The sequence below is a fragment of the Leuresthes tenuis genome, unplaced genomic scaffold (assembly GCF_036924035.1).
Source record: "Leuresthes tenuis unplaced genomic scaffold, fLeuTen1.0.hap1 SCAF_16, whole genome shotgun sequence".
Classification (NCBI taxonomy): domain Eukaryota; kingdom Metazoa; phylum Chordata; class Actinopteri; order Atheriniformes; family Atherinopsidae; genus Leuresthes; species Leuresthes tenuis.
The window spans coordinates 17,712,272-17,732,910 of NW_027325370.1; the positions used below are offsets into that span (position 1 = coordinate 17,712,272).

At 40.2% G+C, this 20,639-nt stretch overlaps 1 protein-coding gene across 2 annotated transcripts in view; it reads left to right on the top strand.

The window, feature by feature from the left end:
• The first annotated feature begins 962 nt into the window (after positions 1-962).
• Positions 963-20,639, top strand: part of flna (filamin A, alpha (actin binding protein 280)) — a 52,099-nt gene continuing 32,422 nt past the window's right edge. For both annotated transcript variants that reach the window (XM_072366677.1, XM_072366678.1), the window contains exons 1-2: positions 963-1,242; positions 10,957-11,435. In XM_072366677.1, coding sequence (XP_072222778.1) covers positions 11,066-11,435 — 370 coding nt within the window. In that variant the 5' untranslated portion in view covers positions 963-1,242; positions 10,957-11,065. The remainder of the gene's footprint in view (positions 1,243-10,956; positions 11,436-20,639) is intronic.

Sequence of the window (20,639 nt, forward strand, 5' to 3'; positions counted from 1 at the left end):
ATGGCAAACATCTGGCTCTTATTAATACACACACAACACACACACACGCACAATAGAACATTATGGCTGATCCATTACCCAGACAGTTTTTAGAGCAGCAGAAAGTATAGAAGAGATGTAGAAAGTAACTCTTACATTTAAAAAAAAAAAAAAGAATCTTATTTAGGCCCACTTTTCTTGCTAAACATTAGCTGAGAGGCCTGTTCCGACTGTCTATGCAGTGAATCGACAGTCAGCAGATCCTTAGCTGAGGTTAACCTACAATCTCATTAGTTGTTTATGAGGAATTATTAAATTATATCGTTAAAAGAATGCCTTGCTGTCATAGACAGTCTGCAATCTCTCATTTTGTTTTCGTGTACTATCACTTCAAAATCCTCATTACTGCACTTCTGCCCCCTCTCCATTCTCCCTCCAGACTGATGAACTGTATGAAGAGGGCATCTCAAAGGCCGAACATTCCTGTTTTCTGAGCCAATGCTCAGCTGGAGACCATTCAAGCACACACAAGCGCGCACACACCTCCCAACCACATGTTGAGTCAGAGTTTGAGAGAAACACAAGGTCTCCATGAATTACCAAAAGGGAACAGCGGCAGCTTAACGAGGACGTCTTCTGTGTACCAAAGAGGCGCAACTGCGCTGTGAAAAAGGCCACAGCTCCCTTCAGTAAGTCTGAACAGTAACAGATAACAGGTAACAGAGGATAGAGGCTGCACAGAGATGTGAACACACAAACCAGGACAGACACTGGTGAGGATCTGTTCACACACATCCTCGGGGTAGAATAAAAAAAAAGGGGAGATGGGAGTGTTGCACGGGACGGTGACATCATACCTTTAAAATCTCAAAGGCGCGGTCATGACGTTACCCTTGTAAAAGAAAAAAGTAAGAGACAGGGAAAAAAGAGGAAGAGGGAGGGAGCAACAACCCACCGCCTCTGATACTTTACCCGTTTACCAATTAAGGCTCTCACGGTGGAAGTCAGAGAGAGAAAGATAGAGGAGAGGCGGAGGTAGAAAAGACCAAAAGAGCAGAGGGACTTTCTCTTTCTTTTCCTTTACGCCATCAGTACGACCAATACACCCTTTACCCCCACCGGGACTACGCGTGGGGAGGGAGGTCCGGGACCTCGGTGCAGCACACACACAGATACACACCCTCTGTGACCACAGTAACTACAGTGCTGCTGCGCGTCCTGACGGAGCGGACCAGAGACACGAACACTTCAATCAACACGCAGGTGAGTGTCGTCCCGCTGCTGACGTGTGAGCGCGAGTGAGATTGATGCTTCTCGCGGTGGGAGAGCTTCTCTTTAACGGATATGGACTGAAATCCTCTCGGAGGTTTAGGCAGTGTGTGCGCTCCCGACCGCTTGCTATGAACGTATGTGATGCCGTTAATGTGTGACAGCTCCGTGGGTGTGTTACTGCTTTTGGAGCCGTGGAAGCGCGTTTAGATTGGACATTCCAGAGGGTCTGCATGTCCAATCTCCATGTCACAATGCCACACCTCACGCGCCACAAACTTTTCTCACGACTGTGGCACCTCAAATATTGTTCGCCCATTGATAATAATGTCAGCCATGAAACCATCCATCCATTATTAAAACATAGGCTAAAGTTTGTCCATGGGCTCCAGCGCACGGGCATACATCCTTCGCGTGTACTGTGGCAGCAGTGGGTCGAAGCATCTCCCCGGTGTTACATTTAGGGGTTCCTCACCAAATAAGGCAATACACTGACACTGACTGCTTTTTACCGGGGACCGGAGTAGTGGCCACTTGCGCCCTCCGCCGCTGGGAGAGGGTCTCACACAGTCAGAGCAGGAGGACCAGAGGACCACCTGGTGCATGTTCAGGATGATTGAACAGACGCGTAACGGTATTCACGACTTCTGCTCCATTCGGCTAAGAGTAAAAGGCAATGAAAATGTGGCCTCCTATTATTAGTCTACGACTAAGAGCCAATTAATTGCTTTGATTGCTTAGATTTTTAACTAGGTTCAGTGATTATATTTATTCCGTTTTAATCTACCCACACAGCAAAGAATGTTTGACTCAGATATGGCTGGCCCTCGCCTGCAGTTTTCTTTGGCCCACAATTGGCCCTGAATGACGATGTTGACTCAGGGTTAGTTTAGCTTCCTAAAGTCAGCTCTGTCTTCCAGAAATAGCCCAAATCTGCATTTGGACCTTCGGGACAAAATCAGTCCTCACAAAACTTGTTGGAGTCCATGTCAAAACAGGGTTATGGCATGTTGGCCACATCTGGCCCGTAAGACGTGCAATGAACCGAGTAAGTTAAACAGTTATGACATAAGTTGGTCACAATGTTATACTTATAACCATAGTGGACCTATAAAGTGGGATAAAGATAAATATGTAAGTAGCTCAAATGTTTACTTGAGCAAGCATTCTTAGCCCACCCCTGTATTTATTTACTTGCAGTTCTTCATTGATAGAAATTTGATAGAGATTGCTTTAATGTTGTGCTTATATAAAGAGGAAACAGAGCCTCACATTCTCATAATTAGACTATAAGCTACTTTGCCTCTTACGCACATAATGACCGGTTTCATCAAATTAAATTGGATTCATGTGGCATTCATGAACTGTTCCTTCTCCATGGAAACTTTAGGTTATGATAAATGGTAGTTCTAGAGAAATATGGCCCCGACCTGACCCTCAACTAGTTGAGACAGATTATCATTCTTCCCGAATTCTTCACAATTGTTTCTTTTTGTTGCCAAGTCGAGCTCGAAAAGAAATCTTATATCATTAGAAATCTCTAAGTGTCCAGAGAATGTTAGAGCTATAAATGCACAACAGATGAATATTAGAAGTTGTGATAAAACGTATACTATGATGTTATTTGTTTTCTGACCAATAAAAAGACTAAAATAATCTAATCTAAGATACACTGCACCCTGACGCTTCAGAAAGTGTTTCTTCTGCCGCTCTCGTCATTTGTACCAAACAGCTATCAAATTAATTGCGGCTGAAACATACGAATGGTGATATAAGATAGTCGAACTAACACAGTGGACTGTCTGGAAACCTAAATGTATTCTTGTTGATGACCTTTAAAGCATGGGAAAGCATGGGAAAATGCTTTAAAGGTCATTTACCGCATAAAATCCTCTCACTCACAGGCTTCTTAGCTTTTAGCTAGTTAGCTTTACAAGAACATCTGTTTACAGTATAAACCATTTTAAATTTAGCTTCAGTTATTTTATAAAACAAACTCAGATCAAACTTAAATCTAATCTCAGCAGTAACTGGAGTGACAGTAGCTCAGTTTTGTAAGATGTCCGAATTTAATATCTTTGAACAGTTGCCTATAATATCACTCATTTCTGTGGTAAAACTTTTTAATAGTGATGCACCGATCCCATATTTGGATCGGCTATCGGTAACGATACTGAAGAAAATTCGAGATCGGATATCGGTGACAAAGAGCCGATCCATATCAGACGATTTTTTCTTTTTTCTTTCCCCCCTTGTCCTGTCCAGCATTGACATTCATCCAAGGGCCTTTTGCCCCTCTAGTGGTGAAACAAAATTGTTAAATTGGGACTACCACAGATTTTTTTATAATTTATTTATTTATTTATTTTACCAAGCAAGAGAAGCTATGGCTTTGTTAAGATGCTTTTGAATTTTTAATTCACATTTGCACTAAACTATATAAAGAGCCGATTGCTATTTATTTTGAAAGTCTACCAACCAAGCTAGTGAAGCTATTGGTTTTTTTTTCTCAATTTTAGTTCCTTTATTATTTAATATTTTGTTTTACATTGGATTTTGAATCCATAATTGCACTGGCTGAACCAGTTATACTTGTTATATTTTTATGGTTCAGATCGTTTTACTGGTGCACAATTATTAAATAAATAAGTAATTCAGTACATTTATATCTGTTTATTTGTTTTAAAAAAATAGGAAAGAAATGTTGAGGTTAAGTCTGATGTTGCCTTGCACAAAATAATTTTTTCACACAATGAAACTTACCATTTGTTAACATAATTCCGTGCTGTTTTTCTGGATTGGTATCGGATCGGTATCGGCCGATACTAAACCTCAGATATCGGTATCGGTATCAGAGGTGAAAAAAGCGGCTCGGTGCATCCATACTTTTTAACATTAGTCTCAGACACATACGTTATGCTCCACATTAGAAATGAATGTGGTCATTGTCATCACCGATTAGTCACTGAACCATTGTATTTGGTAATGCCATCTTGGCATTTTTTGGGAAGAGAAGTAACCCTGTATGGACTAGACAGAGGGGCTGGAGGGCCATAGTTGACATATTTTTGTGGGTCTGTTCCTTTATGGTGGTGTATATCTTAAATTCATTCAAATGCTCTTAATTTAGTTTTAGTGGACATGTTCACAAGCTTGGGAGACATTTAATGTATTATAACAACCTTTTAGTTTGACAACAGATTGAAGGTAAAGATGTGGTGGAAACCAAGCAACAAAGAAAAACCTGAAGTGTGCTGGCATAGGATGTCTGAGATGTAAACAAATTAAGTGTGGCCTTATTTGACACATCTTCGTCTACTTTCACCACTCTTGCTGCATAACCTCGAGGGGAAATCCATAACTTTGCTGCAATCTGTGTATCTGACTCGCTCACTCCCCACCATCCCACGCCATGTGGTTGGCAGCGTTGTCATGTGTAGTGTTAAACTTCCTGTTACTTCTGCAGTGCTCAGCTTTCGGCTGATAGGGTGTGGTTAGTCACGATGAAAAGCTGCTGGCATCGAAGGTTTGCACTGTGAAAATAGAAGTAACATTTGGCGGGGAGGCAAATAAGCCCACACTCATTCTGCGCAACACATTACAAACTCATATTACTTTGTCAAATATATTATTGATACATTACAGTCTCAGGATATTAAGGAGTTCATGAAATTTATGACATGATCATGACATGGCATCGAAAGGTCTTCTTCGTTCGGTTTGCTCTTCGAAATAAGCTCATGCACTTCAAAGTTTGTGTCCCACCCTCTGGTTTTCACATATTTCGCTTTATCCAGGAAATGAAACTTATACTGCTGTTTCACTCATTGTAGTCTTTGGCTAAAGGCCATGATGTGTAAGCAAAATGTAGAAATACAGTGCTCCATTATTCAGCTTATCTTTGGATCTTGCTCACTAAAATCCTATTTAAAAGACTAGATTAGTTCAGGATGTTTTTTTGTGACTTTTGAACCTTTTACTGTTTTGTTTCCTCTCACATAACTGATTTTTTAAAAAAAATCCAATATGTACGTAGTGGTAATAAGGTTCTGACCTGTTGGATTATGGCTGTGCATTGCGGACATATGAATCCAAAATAACACTGATATAGGTCTTGCTTCTTGTGATAATTCCTTCTATTAACAGTGAGCGTAAGACATTCCCGTCCTTTTAGATTTCATTGAACCTGCCAGGGGACAAAGTACTCAAAATCTTCCACTAGAGGGGGCCGTTATGATCAATTTTAAGTTAAGGTAGTCTGGGTATCTGGGTAGAGAGACCAAGACTTTGAATATATGAAGGACACTCAGATCTGCAACCAAAGAGCTCAGAGTATCCAGGGTTGGTACTCTCTTTATGAACTTTTATTCATGTGAATTGTTTGATTGCAATGAGATGAAGAGCCTTTTTATTGTTATATTCTTTATGTTTTCAAAATTATGTTTATTTTATCAGTTACTTCAGCAACGTCCACATCACTAGACACTTCTTTGGAAGGACTGCAGATGGATATTAGCCCCCAGCTGTACAAAAAAATGCACCTTATTTCTAAATTCACAGACATCTTTCAGTCTCAGATACATTTAGTTTGATATTTCTTCTTTATGCCTCCCCTGACATCACCTTGAGCATCACAGCAGTTTCAGTAGCGCAACAAAAAGACAGTCAGTTATTCTTTTAACATATTAAGGGCAGGGACATCCCCTATTGTTTTTTAGCCTATGGTGTTGAATCCAAAATATATATATTATTTTTGTATTCTGATGCTTTCTATGTCAGGGTTTATATTCATTAATCCTCTCCAAAGCACAAGAATCATAAAGAACAAGGGTGGCAAGAGAAGATGAAAAGAACACAATTTAGAAGAAATGTAGAAAGTGTAGTATCATATTTGCTCACTAGAGGGAGCCAAATCACAAGCTAGAAAGACCAGGTCAGTCTTAACATCATGAGACATTTGGACAAATCTTGGTCAGCTCGTTCTGTCTCCTCCCCATGTTTTGTCTCGTGTTTATTTTGCAAATTCCACTGAAACAATAGGGTACTATACACAATGAATATTGCACCCGCTTCCTTAACTCTCACTTACTCCCAGGCAATACTTTTTTGTGCTTTCTGAAGTTCAGCATGAGTTGAATCCACAGCTGATCCAATCAACCAAGACATTTCTGCTGCATTTGCCTCTCCTTTTAGGAATTTTAAAGCCCTAAATTTGGCCTTTCTCCTGTTCTGCTGTTGCCGTCATAAGTTGAATATTTTAAAGAGGTCTGTTAATTGTTGTGACAAGTTTATACTTAATTAAAGTTGTGAACTGGGGCGACTTACACATCCACTGGGAGCAGAGCTGAATGCCTGAAACTATCTAATGCTATTGTTCCATTGTTTTAAATGGCACAGTGAATTTACTGAAACATGCTGGTGCCACATTTTATGTGTTACAATAATAGGGCTCTTTTATTGGGGTGTTATTAAGGCTGGGGGCTCCAGGGTTGTTATGGGGGTGAGGAGCATTCCTCAGATTCCCCCTTGACCAGGCACACACAAACAAACACACACCCACACACACACTCACACACGCACACAAAGGCTAAGCATTCTTGATGGCTGCAGGCCATACTGTGGCTCCTGGCACTGATCTCCTTATTTAGTCAAAAAAGCTGCACTCACGTATCTCCCTCCATCTTACTCATAGAAAGAAAGGAACTTAAAATTAAAGGTTTCATATTAAAGGGGCATTATGTCTAAGTCTCTTGGACATATTGATAATGGCCAAATCTGAAGTGCGGGATGTAACATTTCTAGTGATGCAACTCGGTGCCCTCGTTTCTTTAGACTATACTTACACTTCTATTTTATAACAACAGATATTTGAAAGTTTCACCAAAGTGCAAGATAAGCTGGATGATCACCAGACTTACGTTAACTCTCTGTTGCAGCGCCCCACCTTTCACAAATAAACTAATTATCTGATGTATGAGGTTTGGCTGAATGCTTCTTGATTATGTTATTATCAATGAAATGTGTTTGTTTATGTGAGAAAAAGAAGTGACAGTGGGTTCATGTCACTTAGATTCAAAATATTCTATTTATTCTTAAAGGGACAGTTCATTGCTGCTTAGTCCACAGCCAAAACAGACTGTTTTGTTTTGTATGTATGTACGTATTGTCTTCAAGGGTTTTTTGAAAAGTGGAATGACACACATCAGTTTGAGCCTGGAAACCTGCGTCTATTCCTTGATCAACGCCATTACGTTTAACCCTGCATTTTCATTCTTTTTTACACTTAACTTGTTGATAGATGTTACCATCAAATCCACTTGGTTAGGTTAAGGCATCTAACGAACTTGTTAAGTTAAAGAAAGCATCTTGGCACAGCTTATAAACATATCCTCTAACAAAACTTAATACATGTTAGAAAGCTAATTTTTCTGAGTTATGAGCCCTGTCCAATCTACAAGTCACAAAAATATGGCGCATGCATAAAATAAAAGTCTACAGAAAGACATTCTGACTCAAAAATAGAACAGTTTGCATGTATATTAAAGTCCGGTTGTTTGCAAACTTAATGACATCACTCTGTTTTATAAGCAGCCACATTACAAACACTAAAACACATAAGTTCATGGCAGACACTGAGGGCTGATGAAGTTGATGATAACTTTGTTTTGAGGACTTATACAGCACTTAACAGCGGCAGGAATCTTTGCACTTTGTGCTGTTGATTTAAGAGCTAAGTTGACAACACCTTACATCAGACTAGGCACTCACCACTTTACCTCGCTTCTATTCTGTTACACTCCATACTTTATCTCAAAACTACTCTCAAAAGCTTAGAGAGAATATCCCAGATTAATCTGCCTTTCAGCACCATTGTTAAATCAGACACTCGCATTTCGTGCATAATCAAGCACATGTCTATCTGGTGTGTGATTTCACCAGCTGCTTGATCAGAGCAGCGAGGACAAACAGAGTAGGGGGGTAAGTCTGATGTCTAGACATTCAGCGTCTGGCTGATCTACACTGTAACCTTTTTAAAGACAGGGTCGCAACATGGTGACGCCACACATGGACTGAGATGAAAGCCAAAGATAGAGGATGTGTCCTGTGAAAACATGAACAAATAAGCACACTGCTTGTGCTGGCACAGAAATGCAGAACAGAACAAAATGCTACAGAAATAAACAAACAAGGGTTACATCACAAGGAGTGACGGATACTCCCTTTGGATATCTCAAGATATTTGTTACGCCTGGGACCCATGACCATCTGATGAGCTCATTTCCTCACCGGGACCCTGAGCAAAGATCCTTCTTAGAGCTATATCTGAGACAGTATTGCTTTGTTTTCTCTGACCTTTTCCTCTTCTTTCCTCTGCATTGAATTAGGATGAGGGTGAAATCGCCAGATAATTAGGGGCAAATACCATAGATTATTATTATTATTATTTTTTTTTGGAATAAAGAAAGACAGGAAAAAACATTACTAAGTACATTGATATTTTACTATTTTTCTCCAGTTTATTGACTTGTTTCAAGTAAAACCTGAGAGAGAGTGAGGAGTTTTACTCTAATTTGTGGGGTGCCTCAATGATCAGTTTTGGATCCATTATGGTTTCACTATATATGTCACCTTTGGGGTCTATTCTCAGGAAAAATTATATCCCTTTCTATAACATGCTGGTCATTTTGCTCAATAACTTTGACATTAGAAGCGTCTTAGTGAAAGTAATGACCTTTCCAACCTTGGTGACCATGAATGAAGCTAAAATAAAACTGAAGTAATTTGATTTGGAAAATTTGATGTTCTGCAATTCTGCTGGCATTCTTGACCCTATGACCCCATATAGCTGCTCTTAAGTTGGAAAAATCAAGCTTTTTCAACTAAGATTGGTTGCCAAGCTGAAGTCTTATTTCCTCCTCGAAGACCTGGAAAATGTTATTTATGCTTTTATCATGATTATGTCTTCTCTACATTGTTGGCAAATAGTTAAAAAAAAAAGTAGCTGCTTATATTTTGACTGGCCTGGAAAAATGTGAACACATAACTCAGGTCTTCACATCATCCCATTTCCAGTTTGATTTTGAGATTTTATTTGTTAAAGTTTTAAAGGATCGGCATAATCATATTTAGTTGTTTTTAGTTGTTGGGCAAATCTTTATTCGACTGTAAATCACTTTAAAAGTCAACTGCTTTTAAATAATAAATACATAAATTTGACCTTGACCTTGAGAAAAAAGCATCTCTCTGATTGATACAGTGAAGTTTAATCGGTAAAGAAATGCATTTCCTTACATTGATCAATAGGGAGCATCATCTATAAATCATTTAAAATTATGGACATAAAACAAAGCTAAGTGGACAGGAAGCTATCAACACGCGGCCATTTTATACCATTTACTCAAAACAACTAAAAGATTGGAAATGTGTTTTAGGTTTCTTATTTTTTTAACATTTTTATTTCTGATTTTATCAAATATTTCTCAGAATGTGATACGTGGTGCTTTGGGTAATTTAGCAGAGTCTTTTAAGTTCTTTAAATTGGGGGAAATATGCATTTAGGGACTTCCTGGAGTTGCATAGGCCCATTTAGATATCCAAGATAAGTCTACTGCTGGTTGCAATGCTCTGACCACCTCAAATAACTTTTTGTGGCAATTTATAGCACCAATATTTTTGTGAAATGGAGAATTTAGATATTGACTAACCCAAAAAGCATTTGTTAATCCCCTTGTCCCTTGCAGTTTTTAAATGATTATTCCTTTTTATCATCATTATTACCATGCCCTTTCAGGCAGGTAGACAATTCAGAGGTGATAATGCCTCTAATGACATGCACATTGGTCAGGGGATGCAGGACACATGTGACTGTAACGACGCTCTCTGCTTACAAGATGATACTCTCCACCATCTAGTTTAGAACCGAGGAAGCCTTTCGGATGAGAGGTAAAATGTCTTCAAGATACAAAAAGAAGTCCAGTTGTTTTTATTCAAGCTCTTATGATTATCATACAGTTTTGGTATAATCTTTCATATAAATCAAGACAGTAAAAATCGCAGGTCTTGTGTAAAGATTAAAAGTGTTACTCCTGATATTTTCTTTATTTGGTCATTCATGAACATGTTTACATGTATTTCTATATAGATAAAGTTTGCTGGAAATAGCACATTTTCTGTCCCTATTGTTTACTTTTTTTCAAAGCCTATTATAAGTATACCAGATTATCAAATGGTGGCAGATATTTTTCTTTTGGTAAAAGGAAATGATATAAAAAGGTGTGGCATGTCTCCTCTGGTATAGCCTAGATGCATTATTTCATCATATGTTGCTATAAAACATCTTAGAGGTTTAAGATAAGCCCATCGTGTTAATTTAAAATAGATATAGGAAAAAAAGGTTTCAGATTACCTAGACTTACTTTTCCTTCTGTCATTCTCTTCCAGGTTTGTTTAGGTTTAAGTTAATGACTCCCATCATGTCGTTCAGGGACATAATCGGGCTAAATGTGAGAAATTGATTCAATGCGCACACTTCAGAACATGAACATGTGTATTGGGGAGCTTTATTTGCCTCTTCTTTTGAGCCTTCGCAGTTAATCAAAATCACTCCCTTTCTTATCCGTCTGCTTTCTTTGCGAAAGCCTTATCTTCAAGCTATGAGTCAATATCTCACGTCCTTTCCTTTCTTGTTTTTTCTTTTCTTTCAAACAGAGGAGCTGAAAAGTGAGAAAGAGCGAGCGGCCACGCAAAGTCGAACAGACTCCACCCAGACAAAAAAAAAGAAAAGCCAGCGAACCGGGAGACAGCAGAGACCATAAAAATGAGTGGTTCCCACCCCCGGCTCCATCAGAGCGCCGCGCCCGCTCCCAACGCTCTCGCTACGGACAAGGACGCAGAAATGCCCGCCACGGAGAAGGACCTGGCCGAAGATGCGCCGTGGAAGAAAATCCAGCAGAACACCTTCACGCGTTGGTGTAACGAGCACCTGAAATGCGTCAACAAGAGGCTCGGCAACTTGCAGACGGACCTCGGCGACGGGCTGCGGCTCATCGGGCTCCTGGAGGTCCTGTCCCAGAAGAAAATGTTCAGAAAGTACAACCAGAGGCCCACCTTCCGCCAGATGCAGCTGGAGAACGTGTCGGTGGCTTTGGAGTTCCTGGACAAGGAGAACATCAAGCTGGTGTCCATAGGTGGGTGTGGAAAGTGTGTGAGCGTAATGAATGAGTGCCAGCTTGTGCGCCTCTCCAACTTCATTCAGGTGGCCTCTGCCCTCTTTGTGCTGCAGTTTTTGCAAACGTGTTTGGAGTTTATAAGGTTATGAATTTCATTATCGTCTACTTCTTATTGCCGCTTCATGTAGTTTGTAATAAAGTAAAGTTGGGTGAGTGACAGAATAAAGTTGAACTGTTGGGGGGGGAGAAAAAAAATATAACCTTAAAAGGTTATATAAGGTTAGAGGAAAGGATCCTCTAACATGCCTAGCTCTCCTGTGAAAGGAGATAAGTTAGATAATCCTGCAGCGAATTTATGTTTGTGGCATAAGTGCATCTGCTTTCAGTGACAGGGCAGGCACTTTCCTTGGTGTTCAAGGCTGCATTGCTTTTGTCTGTCCAGATTTGAGGTTGATTGTTTTGGGAGGAGGGGGGTCTGCCTGTGCAGAATGGGGCCCTGGGGTTCTCTGTTCCCCAGCCGCCTTGGCTGGGCTGGGCCAGTGTGAGCCAGACTTTGTGGGCCTGGATGTAACTCGGGCCTAGTAGGACAGGATAGCTGATCCTGCACTCGGAGACAGAGAGAGAGACGCACACACAGGGCTATTGTCTGTGTTCATGTCGGGCTGGGTCTCCACAGCAATTTGGAGAACTTGGCTCAAGATTTCTGACATAAAACTGGGTTTACTGGGCTTTGCCTGCATGTAACAACACTGACACTTCTCTTGCAGTTTTTGACAATGATTTGCCAGTTTCGTTCTGGATTACAAAAGAATAACTTTAAGCACCATCATTGTGCTTATGTTCATTTCTCCCAAACATAATACATCACTTCACAGCAGTGAATAAAATTTGATATAGTTTAAATGACTGATATTATAGATGTACCTGAAGTAAGAGACGACAACACGCCCCTCTCAGAGACTAAACTTGTATTTTACAGACAGTCACAGGAAAGGGTTTATGATTGAGTCAATGTGAATCAGACATGAGTGAGTCCTTGTCATCCTCAGGGAATGTCTGGTTCACTTTAGGTTTCGACACACGTTGCTACCCCCCACTGCAGCTAGCAGGTTAATTGATGACATGGTTCAAACCATGTGTCAAATGTGACAGCAGCACAAGCTTAGGACAAAGAGGTGGGGCTGTTTTGTTTCTTAGTTGTGGTTGACACCGTTAGATCGCATCTTTTCAAATAGGGCTGAAAGAAGGCCATGCTGCTTGATTTTAGCAGATATTTCCTTTTTTTACAGTGCACTGCTGGTATTCAGTACCAGGCTCCACTGATCCTCCCTTCTCAGTTCTGTGTGTCTATTCCTCCAGCTGACTCACCCTCATCTCTAGCTGGCTCTTTTGAGTCATTTAATCTGAAGATGAGAGGGGAGCCTGCTCTCCTCTTTTACTTCCTCCTTTCATTGCGGAAAATGGACACACCCAGGCAGCAACACTCACCACAAATTACTAAACTGCCATCTCTGCTCAGCATGGTACATGGAGTCTCCCCTTCTTTCTTTGCTTGTCAACTTCTTCTATTCTCTTTCAACACTTTCTTTTAACCTTTAGCTTTAGATGTTTATGCCCTGTTGTGACAATTGATGTCCTGTTTTTTTTTTTTTTCATGCTTAATGCTTAAAATGCATCAATGTCCACACCCGTTTTACTTCTCATTTTACTTATCTTTTGCTCATTGCTAAAAATTGATGGAAACTGATATGCAACAGTGCCCAATGTAACACCGCCATTAAGAGTTTCTAAAGATCAACCTGCAATTTGCCCCACCCAGAAAGCAACCACTGGATCAGTGCAAGAGTTGCAAGTAAAAGTTAATTATGCATTAAACGTTTATCATATAAAACCTACAGAATGTCTTTGAGTTTAGGGGGATGTACATATACAGCCATACATGCTCACACCCTAACTTAAAATACATGTCTTTGGGTTAAACCCATGCAGGCACATACAGAACATGAAAAATCCACCAGACCACTCTCCTACAAATACTACAATAAAGCTAATGTTCAACAAGAAGTTTTGCTTGATATATTTTTGTTTAGAATTCTAAAACTAGATTTCTCATATCTACACAGTGAATACAAAACAAGGAGTTGTTGGCTGAGCCTAGCAAAAAGATGAGAAATGGGACCCTCGTACATCCTCCGTAAAACCACAACCTTTTCCTTTAACATTGCAGTAGTTTTTGTACGTATTGACAAATGAGTGCATCGATGAGATTTTAAACTTTTGGCTGAGTTTGAGTGCTCAGTTTTCTTTCTTAGCTTCACTAAGCAGCTGTTGTAACTTTATATTTATCAGTCCAGTTAATCTGGCCGTTACCAGGTCTTACAGTTGCGTAAATGCAGCCTCCGATGAATGGTTACCAGGCCATTTCCAAACATTTTGCACACCGCCTCATACCAAGTGTCAAGCACGGTGGTGGAGGGCTGATGATTGGGTGTGAACCAAAATTCTTCCACAACTATGAGAGACTGATCATGCCATACAGGAAAGCATTACTTCAAGTAATTGCTGCCAGAGTTGGTTCTACAAACTGTAGAATCATGGTTTCGTATGAATGTGTAAAACTAATTAGTAGCCATAAAATTGTTTTCACCTTAAATGATTTCATGCCTTAAAATGGCTTACCATTACAGCAACTCTACACTTTTTGCCTCATTTAGTATTCAGTGATCTGCGACAAGTAGCTCTGACCTTGGCCTTTACCAAGTTGCCCCACCCTGCAAGTTGACTTCAGGGATTGGGTTCTTAGGGTTGTTACACATGAAACCTTGACCATTATAATCTGTGATCGAGAGGCATTGATGCACTGCGGTTCCAAAGCCGAAATGCTCTGCCGTTCTGGAGTGAGTTTGCTTTAAAGTCCTCAAGAATATCAAAAACCCAATATAAACTTGCTAAAAAGGTTGAAATCTCAAGTTTAGCCCTAAACTGAACACAACAATCTTGGTGTGTGTCTTGCTTTAATCACAGTGCCTTTGTCTATCATGACCTTCTGATTGTGGAGCTGAAGGGGATCCACTTGTCACTTTGCTGGATCTTGAGCTCCTGAGCTCTGTGGTGCAAAGTATCCAGCCTCAGTGAAGCTCTCCTCCCGTTCCCACAATCCTCACAGATTGCAACTCAGGTTTCAGCCCAGTAGGTAATCTCTCTTTCTGTCGTTTTGACAAAAGCCCCCATGATTTGGCATCAGCAGCAGTAGACACATGACTGCTGATAAATCCAGAGATCTTACATGTGTTCACTCAGGAATGCAGTTGGAACAGCTAGGTTGCCATCTAGCAGGGACCAGAGTGACACTGTAACAGGACTTGTCACGCTGTACTTCGTTTGGTTGCCTGTGAATTTAACTGCTTTTTAAAACGATACTTGTGGAGATCTTCCTGTTAGATGGCCAGCATATGTGCATATTTTACTGTCCTTATCACACCAATATTTGTTAAAGCCAGATCATTTCACCTCATGTCGTACTGTTTGTGTGCCTCATGAAGCTTGAACAAGCATTGGCTGCTCTGCAGAATAAGACTTGCTTTGTTGATTTAACTTTATGCAGTTTGCACAGAAGTCTTCTCATCAGAGCATCCTTGTTTCAGTGAGTCAGCAGCCCAGCCCTGATTTTTAAAACCCTTCGGGAATACTTATTTACTTCTACTTGACTGAACGTGTGCAGAGTTTGTGGAAACTGTACAATGACCGCTGTTAGACCGAACCCTTCCCATTATCCATGTTGGCTGGATGCCGAATAAAGAATGGTGTAACTTTTGTACCTGGCAGCTAGCTAGAAGAACGATATACATGTTGAGACAAACGCCTGTGTGGCAACAACCAGCTGTTTCTTCATGCTCGCATGTTGCATCATAATAGAGTGATCCTGGAGAGAAAAAAAGAACTTATGTTTACCAGCACGAGTTTTAAAACCTGTATTTATTAAGATGATCTTAATGCTCATTTCTGTACAATTAAAGGTTTCAGTACTATAGCTTCTCTTGGTCTGATATGTAAACATTATCTTACATTAATTCTGCATATAATGAAATCTGCCACTCAAATACATAGTTTTATACTTTAATGCCACAAAGTTATGGCATCTCAGCAGGTTTCATGCATACTGATGGATTTAAGTTGGAATACATGGTAATTATTGTATAAAAATTGGTACAATTTGTTAGTTCACATTGGAGCTAGTTTTTATGGGGTGTCAAAGGGACATTTTGTCAGGGAACATCATCATTTACTTTATACCACAGTTGTTGTGTGCTTCAGTCTGAAGTAGCACAAACCAGCAATGTGGCACCTTCCCACAGGATTATGTTGAAGTTCAGGTGTCCTTATTTGTGTTTCCGAACTATCGGAAAATAAGTTTATTTCTCTGATATGCTGCTTTATTCTTAAAGTCACTGTTCCTTATTCTTGCACTACGCTGTGGCTCACCACCTCTCTTTAACAGAAATTAATGGCTGAGTTATGTTCACAAACGGTAACAACTATTCCTCAAGTCACTGGGCCAAAAGGATTAACTGAGACGGAAAGGAAATGGTACACTGGGAGCACAGATGCTTACACAAACGTTTACCGCGACAAACTTTTGTGAAAACTACCTTTACCTGTAAAGTATTTCTTCAGGATCAGGGCCATTTTTAGGGCAAAACATAGTTGTGATTCTTTATTTAGCCCTGGGTCCCGTGATGGAAATTGAGAGATCAAGGAAAGGATCCTCTAAAAGTCAGTAGAGCCTGGGAAAAGGAAAACAAGTAAGTACTCTAATATTTTTGGAATTTAGGCATCATCACGATGCCAATTATTGGCTTTTGTGTGATATGTAAATTTTAATCTTAAATTTTCATAAACTGAGTAACTGTTGGCAGAAAACCAAGGAAGAAAGTTTGATAAAGAGTGAGATAAGGGGGACTTGAGCCACACTTTGGGATTAAAATTAATCTCTTCTTACAAGTTCATTATCATTACCACAAGTTCCTGTCTGCACTGGCTAAAGAGGACTGGTCAAGTGGATATGGGGGATTAGCAGACTGTGCATTCCCATTCAGTACAGCAGTGGTTTTCCGGCTATTGCATTACATCATAGTTGGAAAGATGCCCCAACGCCCCTTGCCTCATGTTCAGATTGAACAGGCAGACATAAAGAAGCTTGTCATTTCATTTCTTTAAATAAATGTCACATAAACTGCAGTTGGTGGCAAATCTTGTGATAGAAAATGGTCACGAGAAGCACAGCGTTCTTTGCTTACTGTTATGTTTCAAGGTTTTACCAACAAACGCACACAGCCTGCCAGAAATGTGTCTGGAGGCGATCAGCTTTTCCAGACCTGAATAATTTTTCCAGGCCAAGAGCTATCAATTACTTGAAAACCTAGATTCTTGTCTTAGGCTTGATGGTAGTTGTGAGACTATTCCAGGAAGTAAATGGTTGATTAAAGCCGCATGCTATGTATTAAACCTCATTCATCATTTTTTGCGGTGTCTTCCTCTCACCTCCCCTGCATTCGACTCGGCCCACTCCTTCTGCCCTTCTTCCCTATGCCTTCTCCTGTTTTCTGTCTTTACTTATGAAACTTTCAAACCTCATTTTTCTGTCTGTTCACTCAAAAGAACCGATCTCAGAGATCAGAACCTATCCTGAGCCGGTACTGTTGTAGGCTTTAAAAATGTCCCTTGCAGCACTCCCCCCTCATCTATCTTTTTTTCTTCTTTTTCTTTCTTGGCCCTCCACCCCTCTGCCTCCTTTCCCCTGTCCTCTTATCCCTCCTCCCTCCCTGTCTGTAACCAGAGCTCAGGGATTGGGAGGGCTGCCAAGATCCAGTTTGCTTTTGCCCTTTTATGGCTAAAAAACCAGGGGGAACTTTTTCAAGTGGAGGGAGTGAAGAGAATGAGAGCAGAGGGAGGGAGAATGAGTGGACTGGAAGGAGTAGAAAGGAAGAGCAGGAAATGTAGTAGCTTCAGTGTGGCTTGTTGCATGTAGTTTGAGGAGGGAGGGAGGGAGGGAGGAGAGTTCCTCAGCTTTAAGATGTTTGAAGGCACAAGGATACAGTCATGCACTTTAGTTGGTCCTTATTTTGAATAGCATAACATGATGCCAAGGTTAATTCTGCATAGGCTAGTATGTTAAAGTGTGTGTGTGTGTGTGTAGGCCAGCGAGGAATGTGTGACATTTCCTTTGTGTGCCCGGTCTGGACACACTGAGGAAATGCATGCCTTATCCAGTCATGCTTGCATGTATACATGCATTGTGCTGCTAGACTAGTCGATGAAGTATGTGCAACCTTAGTCCCTCTCACAACACTGAACTTGCAGCTTTGCTGCAGAAATGTTGTTTTCATTATCTTTAAGGTGAATTTTGCTGTTTTTTTTTTTTTTTTTTTTTTTTTTTTTTTTTTTTCCCCCCCTGAGGAGTACCCCAGAACAAACAGTGGATCTGAAGCAGGTTTTCAGAAATTTTGCAGCCTATCTTGTTTTTTTTTTTTAAAAAAGGTCTGAAATGGTTTTGCCCCTAAATGCATTCCAGACTTATTGACCTGGTATGTGTCCTCCTGACCACAAACGTGTGCAGGTAGTTCTCCGCTAACTATTCCCAGATCAGTTTGGGACAAAGGGAGGTCAAGCATTTTGTCCACTGAATCACTTAACTTCAAATCCCTCAAAAGTTTCCTCTTTGAGAAAGTTTTGCTAATATTGGATGTTTATCTCACATTTTAACATTAGATTGTTGGGAACATCCTTCTGACCTATTTTACATTTTCTAATCTTGTAAAGCACTTTGTAACAGAGATAAGAGAAGTTCCATAGAAACAATACTTTATTATTGTTGTTAAAAATCAATGGATATTTTTCCATAGGCTTTTATCCACTGACACTTGTGTTTGCTGCAGAATTTGAGTGTCTTGAGTACACACGCCAGCTTTCTATATACAGCGATTATCCTGATGGCGTAAACTGAACTCCCAGTGAATATGTTTAGAAAATAAAACAATATTTGACATTATTTTTTGTTTTCCCCTAAAAGAGACCAGTGGCTTTAACCCAACTTGCCTCAGTTCCTTTGGTCTTGCTGCCACAAACAGCTGCTAACATAAAATGTATGTCTACAAATGCTGTGAAACCAATTTAATCAGTCCAGCCAATCTTTTATGGACTGACCACAAAACAGTTTATCTGCCTAGTTTTAAAGTGGTTAAAAGTAGGTGAAGCCTGTTTAGCATGCTATTTTAACTTTAAGCATGCACTTCAGACATTTCCTGTCTGGCTCTGAGGATGCACCATTTTTGTTCAGTTCACCTTTGCTTTAATTCAAATAATCTCGGTAAATTTAATGGCTAACGGCTACAGTTTTACACTCAAAAGACGTACAGATTAATGCCTTTCTGCCCCTGACTTTTGTATTTTTCTGTTTTTCATACACAGAGAATACAGATCATCAATAAGCTAATATGTGCGTCTGTCTGATTTGCCAGTCTGGTTCTAGAGCACAGGCAGTGCAATAACTTGACGTCAATGGAACTGTACCTGTTTGTAGCTTGCAGTTGTGTTTTCCTTGCCAATGCTAACAGTTACCTTGCGAATGTTAGATTTTCACTATTTATCAATTGCACAGTATCTTGATGTTGACCTTTTTGAGAAAAGAACCAGTCATGGCTTTTTTGAGGTTTATGTGGTTCAACTTGAACTTTTTTAGTGAAGAGGAATTGTTGGAAGAGTTGATGGTACAAATGAATCTTTTCAATAAAAAGTGTGAGAACTTGCTTCATCCATGTCTGCTTGATGAGGATTTAATTATCCGTGAATCCTTGTTACGGAAGCTCAGAACTGGCACACCACTGTTATGTTTGTATTATGGTTAATGGTTCAGTAAAAGGGGTAAAATTGACACTGCTGAGAAGCCAGCACAGAATATTTTGTTGCATAAATCAACTACTGATCGGGACAATGAGCTAGAAACTACACGTGTGCCTAAACCAGCAATCCGCTGCAAGGCAATTGTTATCTCAACTAATTACACATAATATAATTTGTTAATTGTGTCAGATCCAGACCATTGAGATGAGAACATCAGCTGACAGTAGCTAATGCCAAGGATTGCTGGGTTTCACACATGAGCAGCTGCTTTCTCGCTTCCTTCCACTGGCTTATCAGTTACCAGCAGAGGCTGGTCATTGGCAAGTATTGTGGCTAGCTTTGGTAACAATAATACACCTGTTTTGTTGTAGTTTTGCTCCTTTTACTGCACCATAGTGTAACCCTGTGAAAACTAGTGTGCACAGACCCAAAAACCATTAAAATTACAGTGCATTTAAGGTAATATAAACTGGAAACTAAGCAAAATAGATCATTTAACATCATGAATGTATAGATAGATCTGTACTTTAATTTCTATTTTACAATGTTCTATATGAATAACTATAACAACTACTAAGGGCAGGGAAGGTAAAGACCCCAGGACTATCTAACTGGCTGTGCTGCTTGCTTTCTGACCTACATGTCTGGACTAATATGTTCCCGATGTTTCAGTAAGACTTTCCTTTTGCCATCAGCCTTCTCTGCCCCCTTCCTCGTCAAGATGCTAGGTTAAGGTCGGTCTGTAGGTCAGGGGCTGTGATGATGTCATGGGCCTGGTGGGGGTGGGAGCTGGTGTCCTGCAGCATCAACAACCCAAAGAGATGAGTCATGGGAATTTTGGGGACAAAAAGAAGCTCAGCCACACACATGCACTTTCTCCATGTATACTTGAAATGCAAAATTGCAACAAGAGGATTAAGGGGGGTGGGGTTGTGAGTCAGCAAGAAGGGGAGGGGGGTCTGTGGTGGTTTGTGTCCGTATATGGGCTCCATCACTGGTACACTGTGGTCTGCCGGGAATGCTGGCAGATTCCTAACATGTTTAGTGGCTTTCAGAGGAGGAGAATACACACACATCTACGCATCTATCAGAAAGTGTTTATAAATGTATTCCCTAACAACACCCCTGAGAACGAAGACTGGAGTGTCCTTCAAGTTTAAACTTAAACAGTTTGAAAGGGCAGACGCAGGGTTTTACTAAGACCCAGAATATCGGCTTCTCATTATTTGTGATTCTTTATGATCATGAAAAAGAATCCCTATTGGTTTGATATCCTCTGCTCTAGTTGTGGTAATGTGATTCTGTTTACGTTTTGGTGCCTGA